Source organism: Caloenas nicobarica, chromosome 6 (genome assembly GCF_036013445.1).
Source record: "Caloenas nicobarica isolate bCalNic1 chromosome 6, bCalNic1.hap1, whole genome shotgun sequence".
Taxonomy (NCBI): domain Eukaryota; kingdom Metazoa; phylum Chordata; class Aves; order Columbiformes; family Columbidae; genus Caloenas; species Caloenas nicobarica.
The window spans coordinates 10,339,008-10,359,817 of NC_088250.1; the positions used below are offsets into that span (position 1 = coordinate 10,339,008).

Consider the following 20,810-nt stretch of genomic DNA (forward strand, 5'->3'; position numbering starts at 1 on the left):
AAGTTGCAACGATCTTTTCGCCAGAGGTTTCGATACCGGTTTTGATCAAAGCTCTGGGATATAGAGCATGTGTGGTTCCGGCACTTCCAAGTGAAATTTGAGTATTTGCAAGCGTTCAGTGATTGATTTCATTTAGAAGTATAAAAGTCAGTGTTAACACGTATGTGCTTTGTCTTTATTTACCCTTCCAAACCTGCCCCCCGTTTCTGCCATCCGTTCTGGTTCGACGGTGAGCTCTTCTGGCAGTGTCTCTGTCACACCATGTTGTGTCTCACCCTGGAAGATCCTGTACAGCAGAGAGTTACCTGCAGACAGTCTTATCTGAACTGCGGCATTGTCCCAGGGATTCTGCTCATGTCCTGCAGAGGCCTGGGATCTGCTCTCTGCTTTGGGTTGTGCAAAGTCATCCTTTCATGCATCTTTAATACTTTACTGTGAATTTCTGTTCAATTTTAATAAAACTGATAGAAATGGCTACCTTTTTGTTTTCTGCTTTTCAAACAAGTATCTCTAATAAACTCAGTTGAAATGGAAATGTGCTTAAAATCAGTAAGTTGAAACAGAATTTGTTTTCCAAAGTGTTGTGTTTTTTTTTTTTTTCCTTGGGTACCAGCATCTCATACTAAATCATCCACTGTATAAGAAATTCAGAACAATTAAAAATGGACTGTTTCTAATGTGTTTGTTTCATTTTTGTCTTTCAGTCTATCCGAGAAGTCACAGGCTATGTTTTGGTGGCTTTGAATCAGTTTGAATATCTGCCGTTGGAGAACCTGCGCATCATTCGTGGGACCAAACTCTATGAAGAGCGATATGCTTTGGCAATATTTCTTAACTACAGAAAGGATGGCAACTTTGGACTCAGGGAACTTGGCTTGAAGAACTTGACGGGTAAGTGAAACTTGCATATGTGATGGATTAGTCACAAGAAAAAAATGAGCTTGTTGAATATTTGCCCCAGTGTCCTCAGTCACTTGCATTCTGCTAATAACGGAGGTACCATGAGAGACTGGGAGTTGCACGTTGTTTGAGAGTTTTATCAGTATCTCATTCTTTTTTTGGTTAACATCTGTACTTTTCTCAGAACTGATCAAAGGCTGTGTATGGAAGTCATGCCAAGAGCCTATTTGAAACAAAAATAGTTGTTGAAAGAGTAGATGAACTTTTTTCTTAGTTTTGATATCATGAGCATGTTGTTTTCCTCGTGATCCTTGCTTATTGCACGTGTGTTGCTCCAGGTGTTGCGTATTTTCTACCACGTTAGTTTAGTATTAGCATCAGCATCCTGCTGCTGGCTGTCACCATTGCTGCCACACTGGGGATGGGGGGAAAGGAAGAGAGTGGGAAGGAGAGACTGTATCTTCGGTGTATTTAATTTTAGGACTCCCTTTTCTAAGCAAAAATAATGCATGGTATATAGTGAGAAAAGTGTGTATCTTCTTGAGACATAAATGTAAGCCAAGTCCATGGGTTTGTGTTCATCTGTAAATTCAAGGCTGGATCATGATGTGGGATAGATCAACATTTCATTTCTCCCAGCTGGGGATCTACAGTCAGTGGTTTGAGAGACTAAAAATTGGCTAAATATCACTGGACTGTAACTTAATATAAGTGCAGGCAGTGAAAAATTCTTTTTAGGGAGTTCACTGGAGGTTATTTTATTTATACCTGATTCCTCATCAGCTATGATCATTTCTATCCTAAGCTTTGGTGATTGTAAAATGGCTGTATTTCTGCTAGTGGCTAAATACTGACTGAAAATCACTGACCTGAGCTGAATGTGGAGTTTGAATGTGAGTACAGAGAGGTGGGAGCCCTCTGAACTATATTTAGGCACTCTTCACTCTCTGCTTTCTGTGTGTTGCAGTACTCAGAGCTGCACACAAGTGCTTACAGCTCCCTGTTGTTCAGGCCTTGCCGGGCTGTACAGCTAAACTTTCACATACAGGAGGGAAAAGGAAGCTTGAAATATTTTACAAAATAAAACAGTTTTGGTTGACTTTTTCTGGTCATACTTGTAACTTTTTTTTTTTTTTTTTTTTTTTTTACTGAGACAATTCATACTGATATCAGAGTGCTTCCCAAGGTCTCTAAATCCCTGGCATCTACTACTCTTGTCTCTATCACTGTCATAACCCAATCTACTCCTTCTGTTCCCATATTTTTTCCCATCTTCCTAATTTAGGATGTTCATTGTGACTGTCTTTCCTCCACGTAATACCAAGCCACAGCACCGGGTGATGCTAGTACTGTCTGATTCTTTGTCTGCTTTTTCTTGTCTGTGGGTCTCAAAATGCTTTGTAAAAGACAGTAGGCTGGGTGAAACTGAAACAGAGAGGTGGTGTGAGGCCAAGCCCAGAGAAAGACGGGACCCTGTCCTCTTGAGTCTCAGGTGGTTGTTCTGCCAGGAGGCAATGGTTGTACTTTCAGTACTTGTTTAGCTGTGGCTTTGCTGCTCAGAAAGGTAGAAAACCTTATCTTGTAGGCTATGGCTCAAGATTTTCCTCTTGAACCAGCTGCCCTGTGGCAACAGGCGGTTCCTCTGACTCCAGAGATTCTCTCTGGAAGCTGCTTTTATGTGATAGGCACAGCACCAAAACAAGTGGCATAAGAAATCCTGCCTTAGTTCAGCCTCTGAGTCTTTCCTAACATGAGATCACCACAGCCATTTCGTCTGATTTAGGTGTTTACAAAGGCTTCCGATGGGATTATTTGGCTCAAAATGCATTGGAAGAAAAGTGCCCTAATAACGCTAGCTTGTCTCCGCTGAGTACTTAAAATAGCTTCTGGGTGCTGAATGTGAGCCAGTGTGTGCTTCAAAATACTTTTAATATTTTCTAAATAGAGTGTGCCAGGGCCTCATGAGTCTCTTCAGCAGTTGTCCTTTGACCATTTTGTATACTGGTTAAGATGCACCTGGCTATTTTAACCTACAACCTGCTTCTTGTTGCAAATGCTTTCCCTGGAGCATATTAATCTATTTCCCTAATACATCCTCAGCATTAGTAGCTGCATAAACTAACTGGTGGATGTGGGAGTCAGTGATGTTGCAAGGCTGCGGTAGATCACCTGTGTCTGAATCTGTCTTGTGTTGGCCAGCTGCCTCCATATTTACAGCAGAAACAACCAGTGATTTGTTATTAAATTTAAGATGAAGCAGCCCCTGTGAGCTTGCATCCTTCTAGTCCACTGCAGATTTCAAGAGATTGGCTTTGAATGGTGCATCTCTTCCACTTGAGAAAAATATAAACATAACTCTTGCCTCGCATGTGAAAAACTGTCTTTCCAGGGCTTATATCTTGTTCAAAGAAGGTTGGGAAGTTCTGTTCTTATTTGTGCAGTGCTGGATGATGAGTTCCCGGGGGCATTTCTGCCCACTACTGCACGATATACAAATACACTACTCCCTGTGTTAAATAAATGAAGAAGCTGCTCTCACCTGCAGGTTATCCTCAGACTTAACCAGAGACAGGGTTTCAGCCTCCTGTGCAGTACCATTGCATTATTTTCAGTGTGTTGTTAACAGCTGTGGTTTTATTGTCAGATATGTCTGTCAAGTTTTCATATTTAAATGTAACTTTAAATGCTTGAATTTCCTCGCTTGCACTATAAAAAAAGTGACAGCATAAAGGCAGTAAGTTTTATCTCACGCAGAAAACATGATCCAGTTCTCAGTCATGGTGTCTGTCAACCCATAAGGGAGTTTTGTGCAGCGCAGGCCAAGACTATGTCCTAAAATTCATGTGACACTTGCAAAAAATCTTACCTATAAAAATCCTTTGCTCACTTGTTATAAAAACTTCGTCAATGGTTCCACAAAAGTGTCAAAAAACAAACAGACATTGAACTAATGAAGTAGATCCTGTCATCTCAGCTCGACTCAGCTTGCAGATTCAGCTGCCAAGTAGCCTTAGAGTAGAAAGGAAGGTTTGACATACTGAACGTACTATTCAGCCTGAGATTAGCAGAATAACTGATGCTGAGGCAGAAAATATGCCACCTTTTTCCTTTCATTGCCTATGAGCTAGGGCAAATCATTCCTGTCTTCCCCAGGTAGCCAGGCAGTCAACCTTAACTTATCCAATGAAAAGGCATAATCATTGTTCACACTTTGAGTACTCCAAATATAGAGAATACCTGATGGCTGTGTTTCATTACAACATTTATCTTCATGAGTGGGGAAAAAGGGATAACTCACAAGTGCCAAAACCACTTATGAAGTATCCCATATTTTCCTCTGAGTGAAGATGAATAAGAGAGATCTACAGCAAATGGTGCATCTTTGAGCAGTGATAACCTCATCTTCCTTATTGGCCTTGGGGACAGAGGCTCCCCTGTGTGTCTGTGCAACCCTTGAATTCCTTTATTATATTAGGATTAAAATGATTTAGCGGTTATTAGTTCAGTAACACAAAAAAGCAACAACATCTGTAGTTTCTTATTTGCTTGTTTTTCAGGAATGCAGATAAATGATAAATTAAAATAACTGAAGTTCAAGTGACAATTGCATATCGTAGCTGAAAAGATTTGGTCAGTGTTAGCCAAAGGAAGGAAATCTACTTTGATGGGCAGGAGAATCATAGAAAAAGGACTGTATTCACTGTGTGTAGAAAGTAATTAGTTTTAAATTTCCACTTCTGCAGATTTTTGTAATAAGTTTGGTTTTTTTTAAAGTTTTGATTCAGTTTATTTTTACTTGTTCTGTAAAACAAAATTTCAAAGTCCTGTGATCATTTCTTTAACATTTTCAACATCCTTTTTTCCCCTACAAGAAATAAAAAATGCTAAGGGGCGTTTGGGTAGGGAAATGGCATCTTTTATGAAAAAGGTTGGTTTTCAACCAGTTGCTTGTGTTTTGGGTTTTGTTTGTTTGTTGTTGTTTGTTTGTTTGTTTTTAACAAGGACTCCTCACTTACTGTAATTATATTGCAGCTCATTCAGGGAAGGGAAGGGCAGGGCATGGGAGGAGTCAGATTTTCTTTCAGCATTGTTCACTGTGCATGTGACCTACAACTCTCTTGGAAATCTTATTTAGATACCTGCAAAGGGCCTGAGCTCCTTCAGCGCTGTGTGACTTCACATTTTTGTGGCAGGGATTAAGGCCACCCCCTTTTTATTGCCTTGATCACAAAGCCCTCAGCCTGTGTCATCAAGACCTTTTCTTGGACATCACGTAAGCCACTGCTGAGTTCACAATGTTTAGAGATGCGAACGCCTGTGTGTGACAGTGGGCCTGAGCGACGGAGACTGGGCTGTGCCGGTTGTGGCACATTCCTTAATCACTGTGGCTTTGTACTACTGGGGGGAGCTGGGAAGAAAGCAATATATAACTTGCCTTAGGCTTCCTATGCAACAGGTGGGCAAGGCAGCGCATCTCTAACCTCGGCGAGGTGTTGCTAGGATACATGGAGGAATGAGGAATTTGTTTAAAAAATCCCTTTGGATACCCTGTGCGTGCAGAGCTGCTGCAGGAGTTCCCTGCCCTGTAGAAGAAGCTGCAGGGGCTCCGTGACTGCCCTGGCTTCTTTCCCTGTATCCTCAGAGCTGCACCGACCGCAGAGGCATTTGTATCTCAGCACATTTTTGCTGACTGTCTGGTGGGTAGGAGAAAAGGGAGGAAAACCTTGAGCATTGCTGTGCTTCCCTTGGGGAAGGAGGGCTCTTCTGTGTGGTGACACAGACCTCAGGAGCACGGTGCAGGACCTGCCCTGGCTTCCCCTTGCTCACCTCATCCCTGTGGAGAGAAGGGCCAAGACTTGCGGCTGCCCCTGCGCTCATAAATGCAAGTGTGCCTGCTAGCGCATTGCTGTCTCCTCGCGCCCAGGACACTGTTAGGCTGTTTCCTGGAAAAAAAAAAAAAATTGCCCTATTCCAGCTACTGCTCTCCTCAGACGTTGCGGGCGTGATTTGACAGCCAGGAGCGTCCGGAGACCGATCTCTGCTGGCAGTCGGTGCGCAGCCATCCTGCGCTGAGCACGGAGGCCATTACCAGCGCGGATCCAACCCTGCCAGTTGGCATCAGCGCCTGGGCACGCTTCCAGGCACTCCTGGGCTTACAGCTGCAGATGTGGCCCCGAGGAATCCCAGATAAGGGACCTGCAGGCTGAGGAGCAACAGCCTCGAGCTAGAAGAAAATTGCTCACAGGTGGTATCAAGGCAAATAGGTATATTGTATAGGGCCAGAAATAAAAACGGATTTTGAGCCCCGTGAGAAGAATACTCATGAGTTTATTATGATCAGTAACAAGAGTGGGACATAGTTTTTTAAATTTCAGTAAGGCTAGGATTTTGCACAGTCTCTCTGAAGGCTTTGGATATGCTTTTGTCATGCTAAATGGTATAACTAATGTCTGGGATTCTTTGCAGCTTGTCGATCAACAATTTATGCACAGTTTTCTTTATTTCAAAGCACAGTAGTTTTCAGGTCTGTCTCTAGTGTTAGAAGTGCACAACCTTGTTTAGAATGATTATGACAAGAGATTAAACTAAAAGCTCATCATAATAATGATGTCTTGGTAAATGTTCTTAACTGGAAATTCAAAGCATCCCGCAGAAAGTTGTTTGCTGGTATCCCCCTGCCCCCCAATATTTTCACATGAGCTACAAAATGCATATAGTGGATTTCAAATGGTCCGAACCAGTTTATTGACAGTAATACACAGAATGTTTGATGTAAGTCTCCAATGTCATGCAGCAGGATAACTTCACATCATGCAACTTCTCCTGTAAGAAAACAGGGCTTGAAATCATGGGGAGGGGAAACTAGGCCAAATCCTTAGCTGGTGTAAATTGTCTTACTTGCTTTGATTTCCTAATGAGCTGAAATTTAAATTGCCCTTTACTTTCTTCAGTGGATAATTTAATTCACGCTTTAATTTATAAGTTGACTAGTGCCGAACTCCTACTTAAGCCCTTTTAGGGATGTTGTGCTCAGGGTGCTCTGTGAGGATTAATACCAGCTGATGATAGCCGACTCAAGGCATGTCTGCACTGTGCAGCAGGGCTCTATACAGGGACCCTTGAGCTAGCATTGAGCAGAGCTAGCTTTAGAAGTAGTGTTTATCACACCACTTGGCTCCTTTGCTTGGGCTAAATAACCCAGCAAGGTGGACACGGCAGATTGCTGCTGTGTAACTATGGTCTCTGCAAACAGGAACACGTTGTCCTGGGCTTTTAGGGTCTTGATCACGTGGCTGCTGGGTAAAAAAGGGTAGTGGACTGGGAGGAAGGACTGAAGTCAAGAGCAGATAGATAAAATCCTTCCTTGCCCTGTGATGTAACCTACGCCTCTGCTACTTTCTGTGGTGAATCACCACTTCTACAACAGAGCCAATAATACTTGCCTACTTTAATTAGGCTTGTTTTGAGAGTTTGGTATGAAAATGCTACTCAGGGAGGATCTGGCATGATGTGGAATTTAACATTGACAAATGTTAGTTTAAATGTCATTGTAAATACATCCAGGTATGCTGCCATTGTCACCTGGTAATGCCATGTAAAATAATAATACAATTTGTTCACTTTTTCTTGGCAGTTTCTCCTTTCCACCTCTCTGCAATAGTTCTCTATATCTGTGCATTTTTCGATTATGAAGTAAGAAATTCTCCATGTTCTGGAGGTGTGAAACACCCTTTAGCTTTTTAGAAATATGGGCAATCAAGATAAATCCAGTAATACTGAAGCCTTCTAGTAATGGAGTAGCTTTGCCTGACTTCAGTGACTCGAGAGCTTTAGCAGCACAGGGATTTCTCTGGCCACACGCTTCACAGGGAGTTAAACATCTGAACCAAGTAATCCCTCCATTTCAATCACGCGGGTCAGGAATGGGTGGCATTTCAAAACATCCAACTTTGGCAGACAGATCTATGTTGAGCTACACTATAACTTAAGTAAAATGCGATAGGCATTACGAGTTGGAAAGAAATCATGCTGTTTGTAGCAATAGCAGTGCTGAAAAAATATATCCCAGCTCCTCACCTGTTAGGAGAGGAAAGAAAGAGCTGGATTATACTCCACAGCCCAGGCCATGTTCTGGTCTTGACTAGGTATTTCAGAGATTAAAATCCTTGTTACTCCAGTAGTACATCTTCTTCAGTTAGGGTGAATGAAAGAAGCAGTAATTTCAATGGGATTTTTTTCTTTCTTTTTTCTTTTTTTTTATTTTTACCTCTTTCTATCTACAGTCTTCTGAATTCATTGATTTTCTTATTTCCTTCTGTCAGGATACAGCTGACAAGGAGTTTGGTGCTTTTGTGAAATAATTAGTGTCTTGTGTTACATGGGGAATGAAACCTATCAGCACTCTCTAGCAAAAGGCAGGTTACTGAGCAAGGCAAGTTCAATTGCCACGGGGCGGTGGGCCCTCTCCATCGCTCGTGACGGGGATGTGAGCTGTGAGCTGCTCGTGGGGCAGAGGGACCAGCCTCCAGCAGTGGGGGGTGCTGACGTCTAGGGCCCAAAATGGCATGAAACTCTGGGGATCAGGTGTCAAGTTTGCCTCCTTTACTTAAAGATCAGCAAAGCTCAGCAAAGACATTTCAGAGGCTTTGCAGCCTATGTCTGCAAGGCAGCATATGCTTACAGACCTGGATTTCAACCCAAACCCAAGAGTGAGCTTTTCTTACCCAGCCTGTAGGAGTAAGGGCTTAGGGCACCATTCACAGCAAACACAAAAGTCCCACTGAGTTCAAAGAAGGGTGGATCAGACCCCTAGGTATACACGGTGGAAATAATTGGTGTTCCTAGGATATTTTCATGCCTGTTCATTTTCATGTCATTTGCGGCTGAGGGAAATTCCCTAGAAACTCTCTATGGAGGGACTGGAGAGGCAATGAACCAAAAAGTGTTTCGTTCACTACATCTAGCTCCAAGGAAGCCCCTGCAGACAGAGGGGCAGAGAAGCCCTGCCAAAGACTTGGCACAGGGGCAAGACTGTCACATAGCCTTCACTGCCTGCAGGCTGATAGAGGCAAGTGCTCCCACCTTCCACTTGGGCAGCTCCATCCCAGGCTCCTTGTTCCTTGCCTGCACACAAACCTGTTTCCTGCAGCATTGCAAGTCTCAGCCTGGCCAGCACTGGGACTAGTCTCATCAAAACCAACACGGGGTAGTTTTAACTTGGATGGGTCTGCAGCAGCCTCGAGATGTGTGGCAGTGCAGGGCCAAGAGTGAGCAGCAGTTCATGAAGAGTTTATCTGAAACTGAGTTTGATCACACAAGTTTTGTATGTTGGGATGTGAAAGGGAAATGCTGCTGTTATGGGGATGCATTGTGTTTTAGTCTGTGAAAGAAGTTCCAACAGATTGAACCTTTCTGCAGCTTGACAGGTCCTGCCTGCAGTTTCCAGGGTGAGGAAAACTCTTTTGTTAGCTTACCCACATTGAATACTGCTTCTGAATTTGCACACAGATAACAGCAGTTCCTGATGAGGAAGAAGGAATTTACCATCAGGAACTTTCCTTATGTAACTATGAGAAGTAAAAGGGACTGACAACTACAGTTGTCTCCAGAGATGCTTCCTGGCCTGGCTCGTTTGCTGTGTGCGCACAGCCCCGCGAGAGTGGACATGATGACAGAGATGAGTGCAAGGGCAGCAGTTCGGGGCAGCTGGGCGTGCTGTGACCGTGAGTGTGCTTTGTAAATGCTGAAATGCACAGCCACCTGCCCTGCATCTCTGCAAAGCTCTGAGGCAAACACAGAGATGGGCGGGAAAAGGTAACCTTGAGGGGAACATAATAATAGAAATGCAGACCTGTACAAGAAGGGAAATCATCGTGTGAAACAGAGGTAAGAAAGTGGGAAACATGCAAGTATGTGCCCCACAATCTAATGTTGGAGCAGAAGGACTCACCTTGAACTGTGACTGCATTACAGACAAAGGAGCAGATAGGCTGCACAGGAATTCGTCTTAATACAGAACTGCTGGAGTTCTCTGGAACTCAAGACTCCCCAGTCAGTCCCACCTAGCTTCTCAAGAGCCACTTTCCATGTAAAATGAACTTTGATTGGTCTGAAGTGACAGCGAGAGGCGATTGGAGCAGGAGGCAGGTAATGCGTGTGGACACAGAGCTGTCCGTGAGCTGTAGGAGCCTTTTGTGCATCACTAGGAACCTGCCTGCAGGCATGGGGGGGGGGAACAAAGGTATCAGATGAGGAGAACACGCTGGAGGCCTTTTTCTTTGATGTCTGGAAATCGTTCAAGGGGCTGTCTTCTCTGAAAGCCCTTTGCTTTCCTTTTTTTTTTTTTTCTTTTTCCTCCCCTCCCCACCCCGTTGGTGAAACTTTCATAGATGTGCTTTTATTTCTTTAAGGCTTAAAAGTGAGAGGGCATCCATCTGGCCAGCCATCATACACCACCATGCTTGTGCTGGAGTTCCCATGGGAGCTGCCTTCTGCTTCTGCCCATCACAAACAGCATAGCCACGTACTTTGGGTTTGAAACCACGGGTACTCCCAACATGGGGGCACGGAAGGAAGGGAGGCATCACAGACGACTCTGTCTACCGGTGAGCTGGAGAGAGGAGATTGTGGTGGTGTTTTTTGGGGTCTTTTTTGTGGTGGTGTGTTTTAACTGGTCAGCTGGACACGAGTTTAGATTGATGCTAAAGGCTGTGAAAACTCTGGGAGCTGGTTCCATCACAGTGAAGGGGCTGTAGAGTCAGTCAGCTTTGAAAATGGCTCTGGGGCACAGGTACCTGGGGGCAGGATGCAGAAGTTGGGTTTTACATGGAGAGGTTCAAGATGTTCTTGCCAAGACTATTGCACAGAGTGAGAGAAGCTCATCTGCTCCAATCTCCTGTGTGTAGACTTCAGTTGGAGCTAGTAGCAGATTTTTTGAGCACTTTTTAAAAATCGAAAGATGTCTGACAGGTAAGTTTTCTGTGAGAAAGGAGTAGTTTAAACAACAAGGGGAAAGTGCTGAAATTGTTAGGTACCATCTTTCATTTTAAAATGAAAACGGATGGCTTATGATATTAAACAGCTTTTTATGCATTCTTCTAGAAATTAACTCACATTTTCAAACAATAACAACAACAAAATCGTGTTAATTGAACAATAATAATTGAATCTGGTTTAGACTGGATTTTCTTTTCCATCAGACTTCAGCTCACTGTAGTATCTGTTTTTGGCTTGTTTACCTGGTCTAGGAAATGGAAGGGTTTCTAAAACCTTTAGAGGGTTCAAAAGCTGTTTTCTGCTCATATTTCATCACAGTATCAGTCATAAGATACTTTTTTTGTTGTAAGAGTGAGTCCAATGCAAAACAGATACACAGAGCAAGTTGTAAATGAATCAGCTCAGCTGCTGGTTTTGGTGCAGGTCTATCAAGATGGCTTGACATGAGCTACCTGCTTCTTGGCAGGGTCAATTGTCTTTTTTTGGGAGCTGCTTGCTGCCATGTCTGAACTTAACCCAATATGCCAGCTACAGACTGCTGTGGATGTCCCTAGAGCTGGCAGCAACCACTTCTGAGATTACACCGGATATATAGCCCTAACTTCTGCATCTCTGCTAATTTTTAAGTGATATGACTAACTCTGGGCTTCAAGTATTTCTCTGTCTGGTTCTGGAGTAGAAAATTGAATGCCAGGAGCACACTGTGGCTTGGAGTGGTTCCCTTGGTTTGCTGTTGTTACAATTTATTTTATAAAAACATGCTGTTTCCTTTATTTTAAGCCAAAGCAATGCCAAGTAATTGCACCTGAATTAGTAGCAAACTGGTGAGTTGTGGTGAGTTTTAGGTCATGACCGAGTTCACTCCCTGGCTTGAGGGCCCAGGCTGGATCCTACTGAAATGGCTCTTTAGTAGCTTTATATGGGAAGCAAAGTGGTTATATAGCCCAGGAGATGGGTTTCTCTTCTCTGGTGGAGTCAACTAAGTTTCACTTCCATGAAATAATAATTATTATCTTCCCCCAATACTTGAATTCTTTACAAGTCTCAGCCACTTAAAGATCCATTATCCTGAGCACCGTGTTGCAAACGCTAATAAAAACGTAATACAGAAAAGGGGCAAGCAATAATGACAAAAAAGTTGTAATACAAAAAAGGGTAAGACAAAGGCAAGGAAGATAAAGGCAAAGCTCCCTGTCCCATATGTGGTTGATGGGAAGCTGGGGTACACACAGCTTGCTGAGTGTGTCCAAGGCTGTGTAAGAAAAGGCTGTGTAAGAAGCCCACAGAGTTGATTGCCGACTTTCCCTCATGCTTGATCAATAGTTACGACCTACATTCTGGGAAAGTCAGACAACGACCAGCATGGGCAGGACGTCTGGAGACTGGCGTGTTGTAGTGTTGGTGCTCTCTGTCATCCACACTAGGACTGAGCAGGAATTGTGTTTTGTTTGGAGATGGTGATTCTATGCTCCCTATTTTTTTTTTTCCTCAAGAAGTAAGCACACTGCTGGCTCTTTTTGCAGACCAAAGTGCTGTTTTTTTATTTCTTTAGCAGGAGATGTATGCTACTCTTCAGTTAGAAGTCAAAGCCCTGCCACTGCTCACAGACACAGGCAAGTGCAGCCAGGCAGCTTGGGCTCGTGCTGTCGGCTCGGGCCATCGGTGCGGCTCTCTGAGCCCCAGCTCGGGGCTGTGTGGGGGAAGCAGCAAAGGTGGTTGAAGGTGCAAAGGATTATGTTTTTAAACACTCCAAGTACAAGATGAACTGGGCAGATCAGGACTTGAGTCTCTTTTTTTTTTTCCCCTTTGCCTGCGTAGGGTGCGTAGGACTTCTGAAATGATGTTGTGACCACACGACTGTGGTTTTCTTTGCTCATGCTGGGTTAACTATTACTTGTGGCAGCCGTGCTTCTGACGGTCACACTTAAGTGCTGATACAGGCCAGTTCAGGAGCGTGCTGTAGTGCTGCTGTCAGGTGAAGGTGACAGTCATTCAGCAATGGCTTGACACAGAAGCTCTTCTGCTTTAGAGAGTGCTGATCTTTAAGTGGGACTTGATGTCTTAAAAGGAGGCACCAAGCTAAAACACTCGCAGGGTAAGGCTGCAAGGGCAGCATCCTTCTTGGTATGTGTCAGAAGAAGCGCTGAGCGGGATATTTTAATGGCTGCAACTGCATAATGGCTTAATCCCATGGGCTGTGCAGTTAGCCCTGCACGAGCTCGGTAAATCTCACTACAGCCCCCATTTCATCCAGGAGCAAGACTTCTGGATCTTCAGAGCTGAGTGGTTTTAATTTAATATTCAGAAGCATTCAGCTTTCCAAATAAAGATAATAGTTTTACTAATTGAAAGATTTATTAATATCTTAACATGACTGTAGTTTTAGCCTTTTATGCCTCCCTTTCTAAAAAAATTTGAAATTTGGAAAAGTAATCAAAGCGGTGCTGAGCAAATTCAACTATACTTGATGGGTTGAATGAGCTGTGACCTCTGCTTACCTCATTCTGCTCCATTTCCCCTTCAGGCTGGTAGCAGTGGCTGGAAGTAAACATTAATCTGTTAATTTAGCCTCTGGTATAAATAGAAAAAACATATCATTGTAATCACCGTTTTGTCAGTGGGCCTATCCAACCTTACTGCTTGGCTTCTGAAGAAGAAGTGGCAGTGCTGCCTGTGTGCTTCTCTGCTCAGAGGACTGTCCACCCCGCAGTATTTGGATGGGGCAGATTATTGCTTGCTTGTCGCAGCAGGAGGGCCAAATAGGGCATGGGCTTCCTGGGCATATATCCTTCAACAGCCTTGTTTGCTAACTCTTTGTTCTTGCATCCTTCTCTGGAGATAGCTGCCCTCCATCTTATTTTTCTTTGTTTTTTTCTGAGAAGAGATAAAGTTTGCCTGTATTGAGACAGGCTGTGATAGGTGACCTTCCAGTGCCAGTCCTAGGAAAGAAAACATGGGGCATGGAAATAATGTCCTCGCATTGAGGAAAGGAGGGTTGGAAGGGACTACCTTCAGCCCGGTTGAGTTCAGAGATGCGTTATGGTATATGTAATCCTTTTACAGCCTTCTCAAGGGCCAGACATGGATTTATGGAGGGGATGGGGGAGCTGGGCAAATGGAGCTGCAGCTTTCTTCTCAATTCCCAAGCACTGGGGTGGTGAGTTTGTGTGCTACAGGGCACACCGACAGCTGCGTGGCTGTGGGGGCTGTTCTGGTTGGGGTTGTGTCTCCTGGTGAGCACCGGGTTACAATGAGGTAGGTGGGTTGTTTGCTCATGCCTTACAGGGCCATTTCAAAATTCTTTTGTTCCTGTCTGTTGTTGGGATCCAAACCAAGTCTAGATCTTTGCATGAGCAACATGAGAAAGCTGCCTTGTCCCTTCTGATTCGGCATGGCGTAGCCTGAGAAGGCGGAAGCTGTGCTGTTTGCAGCATCTCAGAGGTCACTGGAGGAGACTGCTGCCTCTCTCCTGGTATATTAGCATGTGACTGGTGATTATATGCTTTGGCATTGCATAGTGGTGGTTTCCCTGGCCCAGCAGTGGGACGTGTATGATACGAGATTCTTACAGCTGGTTTCACATCCATCTTCTGTGGGATCTGATGCAGAGACTCAGGGTAACCTGTGCGGAGATACAAGGGTTGCTTTCCTCTGCGCATTCTTGTATGGGCAATTAGTGTCATCGTCTAGGGTTTAAAGATAGCTCACAAAGAAAACTTATTTGAGTTTAACTAGAATTGCTCCTTAACACAACTTGTTAAATTGAAACAAACCCCACATGAGTGTTCTTTTAAATCCATTTACAAGTGCCTTGTATTGATTTAGCCTACTTCAGTAACTCAGATGAGCTAAACTGATGTCTGTGCACTAACTTAAGTGCATTCACTTGGGATTTCATACCTACCGATCTGTCTTGACTTCAAAACTGATTTTAGTTAAACCAATGCAAGCCTTGTGTGAAGAATAGGCCCTTCTTATTTGTTGCTACTGCTTTGATCAAGAGCAATGTGGCAACTTAGGGGAAGAGTAAATGCAGCTGAAGGGGAAAGGTGACTCTTGCCCTGCTGACTATAATGCTGGGGTGCTCTGCTAACCTTGTCCCTAATTTTCTCCCTGAAGTGATACTAGCGTTGCCCAAATACCTCAGTAGCAGCCTCCTTTCTGCAAGGCAGCTATTTGAAAAAGACCGTTTATTTAACACTTTTACTCCCAGGTGCACCGTTACCTAGTATCTGGAGAAAGGAAGAGGATCAAAAGGCTTACAGACCTGCTTCTCTACTGTCCTGCCTAGTGCCCCTCAAGTCAAACAAGAACAGTTAAGGGCCCTTAAGCAAAGGTTTCTTTTCGCTCTTCAGACAGTGTCTTTCAGCTTTGGCTGAGCTTGGTGTCTTTTTGTGCTATATACCAGAGTTTCTTCAACCATTAAGCTGACAGGCTCTTTTTATCTCAGCAACCAAGATCTAATCTTAAGTACCCAAACTAACACTTGTGACCAGTTCTCTGCTCTGCTGACAGTGTGGAAAGGAATTGAAACGTAACCCACCACCTTCCTGAGCTGGCCACTGGGCCTGCAGTGAGGGCCATAGTTTCCCTTCAGTCCTCTATGAAGATAGGATGTGGAAGGCGATTACAGGTGTGTCAGTTACACAGGTTCCTTAGTCACTTGTTCATAAATTACCACTCAACAGTTGAGCTGTGATAACTGGTGATGTACATGCTCTTCATACTTCAAATGACTTACAGGAATGTCTTTACCTTATTTTTGCTTAGGATTACCAGACCTATTAACAAGGTTTAGATGGTGGTCTAGTGTTAAATGGCAACACCCGAGTCTCCTGAAACTATTCTCAATAAACACTGAACTTTCTCTTACCTGTTGAGGAAAGTTTACTGCATAGGCATTTCTAAAGTAAGGGCTGTATTCATGTTTTAAGTAATGGGTTTGTAAGTAAATGTAAACTTTTGTAAATTTTAATCTGTAGACCTGAGCTACTTTTTTTCTAGAACACAAGGGTCATCAGCTTACAGATGACTTGTCTTTAAGCAGCACTTCCCAGTCATGACTCAGAAACTCATAGAAGAAGAGTAAAAAAAAAAAATAGCCCCTGCCTTAAAGATCTTGGTGTGATTAAGACAGGAGACCAGCAGTGGATCCAGAGAGGTGGGTAAAGCAAACACAGGGAGACAGAGCAGCTTCTTGGGGGGAGCATCAGTTCTGCACATACCAAAGCAGCCAAGTTTCACTTCTATATGAAGACAAAGAAGGTTTGAGGGAAGGATTTGAAAGAGGTCAATGAGATAACTTGCTAGATGTCCACATCTTTGAGATACAGCACAGAGAAAGAACAAAAGATGTTTAAAAACGTATCTTGTGTTTGATGAAAGGTAGTGTGATGGGCTTATTGAAGGTGGGAGAAGACATAAGTAGTGTATGAGCTAATGATAGGCTCTGGAAGATCCTGAAAGTGAATAAAATTTGCTTTTTTTGGATGTGATGAGGAGGCATGAAATGCGGGGGAGAGGAAAAAAAAGGCATGTTTAGAGTGATGAGCTAGAGAAGAAGTCACGCAGTGGAATTTGGAAGAAAACAAGAGGAGAGATGCTGTTGTCAAGACATGAGAAGAGCCTGGACAGGAGCTCTAGATTCAATGATAGACAAAAAAGGCCGTGTTAGAAAGGACAGAGGTGATGTCAACTGTGTCTCACAGATTGAGAGCCTGGAGAAGAGGTGACAGGAGAAAGGGCCCCAAATTTCTGGGGCAGTCAGCAGCACTGGCCACAGGGGCTGGGGCTGAGCGTGAGGGGAGAGCGTGCACAGTAGAGGAGGTGCATAGTTTGTTCTCTATGACAAACATTTGTAGAGTATTTCGCCTGGCACTTAGCAAGGTTGTGTCTAGCTCCAATCCACAATCACCATCTCCAGGTGTACCGCAACATGCTAAGTACCTCCTGGGAGATTTTGTGAGGAACTGTGGACACTGAGCAGTTGGGGAGGATTGTCCAGGCTCACCTGCTATCAGAGCCTGTGCTTTCTCGTGTCAGCAAACTGTCGTACTCACGGCTGTCACCAGGAAACAAATACTGGCTATTGTAGCACAGACCCATTTCTGATGAGAAACACGTATCCCAGAAGGGGGAGTTTCAATAAATGTACAAGGAAGCTGCAGTGGTTGAAGTTTATGTTGTGTTTTTGTTATCACACTTCATATATTATCTAAGGGGATCTCTGAGTGAGGTGGTAAACTAGGGGTTTTTTAATTATACATCACCCAGCAAACTGATAAGGCAAACAAAGCAGGCAACCAAATAACACGGGCCTGAGCCACTTCGCAGTAATAATGTAACAAGACCAATAGGAGAGTAATTCACAGCTCCCTAAGAAATTTTTGCAGTTCAGAGGGGGTGAAATAGCAAGCAGCTATTGACTGTTTTCCTTTCATTTTTTCCACCTGTCTGTGATGTGATTGGGAAGTATATTACCCAGATACTTGCGAGAGGTTTTTGCACTATTGTCTTAAAAGCCTTGCTCTAGAAGAAACGATCCTAATGGAAACTGAGATGCAGGTATGAAACGCATACAGGGAATGGAAGAAGAGTGGCAACTAATTTAAATATAGTTTAAATCCTTTACGACTGCTGTTACTTGTAGGGACAGCTCTGGCATTTCCCTGGCCCCTTTGGGCTGCTCGGGCACCGCAGAGTGGGAGGCACGGGCAGCTGCCCAGCACAAGGGAGTTGGTTCCCTTTGGCGTTGTGCAGCTTCCGCCGGCACCAAGGCAGGGAGGGAGAGGGAACGTTGGTGTGAGCTGGCATTCAGCACAACAGCCAGGTGTTAGTCCAGCACCACACAGGTTTCGTCCAAACTGAGGTTTACAAGTATGTCTGGTTGACAAAGGTATTTGCTAACACAGGGAACATCTAGCGCACACAGCACAGGTGCTGCCTCACAAAGCACCAGCCCAGGTAAAAGGTGAGAATTGCAACCTCAATGTGTGAAGAATTTAGTAATTCTGTGGCCTGACAGTGCAAGGTGGTTGTCTGTGCTGCCTGGGCTGTGCAAGTGCTGAAGCGCATGTCTGCACTGTGGAAGCCAGGGATTGAAGCCCCAGCGAGCCGCCTGGCTCAGCTGCTCTTGGCAGTGGAGCAAGGGAACCCAGCACAGGCCACAAAGGCTTCCAGAGGCACTAAGTAACCATTTGGGCTGCAGGCCAAAAATGATCTGCATGCTACCCAAGTCACACTGTTCACAGGATGAGATCTAAGTGGTCTGAAGCCAGCCCAAAACATCTACTTGAGATACCATGATTGCAATACAGACGTAGCCTTTAAACAAGAAAAGGCATTTTGAAATCCTAATCTGCTTCAAAGCACTTTGCATTTGATCCGCAGTCCAAACTGGAGGAGAAAAGAAAGCTCTCACAAGCTTGTCTGTGGTGCTTTTAGCTTCACGGTGAATGCACTAGAGGAATCAGGCCACAGTTAAATTTCTTCATCTTCAGTTTTAGCATCTTTCTTCAGAAAGGAACATTTACATGCTGGAGAGATTTAGTAGAGGTATTCATTGGAAATACACTAAGGCCTGGAATGTGTTTTCAAATACTGAGTAAGCACCCTGACTGGGTTGTGTGTGTATGAAGGCACATGTTGCTGCTTGTTTTCGTAAACAGACCAAAGGGGATTGACTGCAAGACAAAGCTGTCACAGTCTAGGATTTGCATGGTTAAGCTGTGGTATTTGCCTTGTATAACTTCATGCCATTTGCAAGACTAAAGGTCATTCCTCTGTCTCTGTCTCTGAAAAGCTAAAAATTTATTAATGTATAAAAAAAGACTGACAGCATTCAGTTTTTAGCATTTTTGGAGTTTGGCTTGATTCTGTTAAGAGTTAGAGAGGTTTGGAGAAACAAATTCCACTTCTCCAAGTCTGTTCCAAACACAGATAGAAACAGATTCAATCAGTGTATGCAAGAGGATTGGAAGAAGAAAGTTTTCTGGTTCTCTACATGTGTCCATCTATCCATCCTTCCAGCTTACCAGTTTTCTTTTACTTTTTTGCTAATGTGGCAATATTTTAAGTATGACTTTCAAAAGCCAAAGACCTAAAATAATAAATCCTGTTTTCAAAAAGCGGCAAGGGCCAGATATTTAAAAGTACAGAAGCATCTAACTCAAATTAGGAAGACTTAGCCATCTAAATATCTTTTAAAATGGCACGCCCTCTAGGAACACAAGTCCAGTTTGGAAAAGGTGGGACGCACAATCCTGAAGTCTCAGGTTCCTGTGCTATTCTGAAAAAGAGATTGAACATCTTAAATTACATAGACAGGTTTGCGAAAGTCAATTTGAGGATTCTTCTTAAAACCTTAGGTGCTCAAGTTTTATTATGACCCGAGTATTTCAGCTTCCATTTAAAAATAAATCAGTTTCCAGCTGTTGCAAATGTGGAACAAAAGTGAAAAATATGAATCCTGAATTCTCAGAAGCTAGAATGCACATACAAAAAATAACATTGATTATTTTTAACACCTCAGCATTTTTTAGTTATGACTTCTCAGGGGGTGACTGAGATCCTGGAATGCTGGGGGCTGGTTATCCCACATTTGTAAAAATAGCACATGTCTAGCAAAGGCAAAAAAATCTGAAAGACTTTCCATGCCACCTTTTATTGTGTGCTTGCAGGGTGGTGTAATGTAACATACTTTTTGCTTTACTTTTACAAGGTCCAGGTACTTATTAGGAATTGCACAAGTCATTTCTATTTGTGTGAATATGTTGTAGATGATGAAACTTTCTGTTGTTGGCCGCTTTCCAGTCAGCACTATCTGTCTATTACAGGCCACATGTAGGAATGGAGTCATAAACAACCTCTTACTTTGGCAAAACCAGAACACTAATCACTTTTGTATTAGCTCCAATAAATCCTGAAAAAGTACAAGTTGTGGATTAAAAAGATAATAATGCGCTAATCCTTTCTGTGGTCACTGACCATTTTAAGCTGTTCCATCTCTCATGACTGAAGGATAAATCCTCTCGCTCGTGATGAAACGCTAGATAGCAAAGTATGTATGCACATCAAACACCAGGCTTGTTATCAACAAGTGCATTTTTCTCATTATTTCAGGTAATTTTTGATCCACTTTACTTTCAGTCTGAGATCTCACTTTTCCCCCACCCAAGTCCCTGGTCTTCTGGCACCAGGATTCCCTCATGGCACACTGGTGGAGAGGTGGGTCTTACAGAAAGACCTTCCTCAGTGCCTGGGTGGTGATGGGGGTTCGAAGAACTTTCTGGCAGAAACTCTCGTGTACGGGGAAAAAATATGTGAAATTCCTACAGGGGCAAAGAAACTGATAGACTTGAAGTGGTAATACTAAGGTCACTCAATTTATGAATAAGTGGATGAAAAGTGAACAACAGAGTGTTATGGCCATACTCTGGCACCCATTGAAGTCAAGGGAGAGGTTCTCCAGATTTCAATGGGCCTTGGTGGGATGGGTTGTCTCCTCTGGGAATGGAGTTACCCTACAGTAGAGCCAGAAGAGGGGGAGACAGGGTAGCAATACACCTGAAGATGTGGAGGTGATGCAAACAGTTTTCAAACTTTCTTCCTCCTTTAAAAAAAAAAAAAAAAAATCAAAGCTTGAAAGCGCTTCTGAATTTAGGAAATTCAGTAGCTGGTTGTCGAAGTTTCAGTTGCATGTGCCAAGCTGAGATATGAAGGTGAAAACATTCTTCAGATCAGTTTCTGCTACTGATCTCCAATAAATATTTTTTAATGGGTGTATCAAACAAAGCTACAGCAAGCGCCAGCGTGGTCTGTAAGCCATTACTTGCAAGATTGTTCACCTTATACAGCAGTCATCGCACTTCTGATTTTTCATGTTTGGCACTGGAAGCGGTGTTTTTCCTTTGAAG

General features: G+C 43.5%; 1 protein-coding gene across 9 annotated transcripts in view; it reads left to right on the top strand.

Moving 5' to 3' along the window:
• Positions 1 to 20,810, top strand: part of ERBB4 (erb-b2 receptor tyrosine kinase 4) — a 617,927-nt gene that overhangs the window by 324,105 nt on the left and 273,012 nt on the right. For all 9 annotated transcript variants that reach the window (XR_010606397.1, XR_010606399.1, XR_010606398.1 and 6 more), the window contains exon 3: positions 705 to 891. Coding sequence is in view for 1 of the 9 variants with exons in the window: in XM_065638016.1 (XP_065494088.1) it covers positions 705 to 891 (187 nt within the window). In the remaining 8 variants the exon portion in view is untranslated. The remainder of the gene's footprint in view (positions 1 to 704; positions 892 to 20,810) is intronic.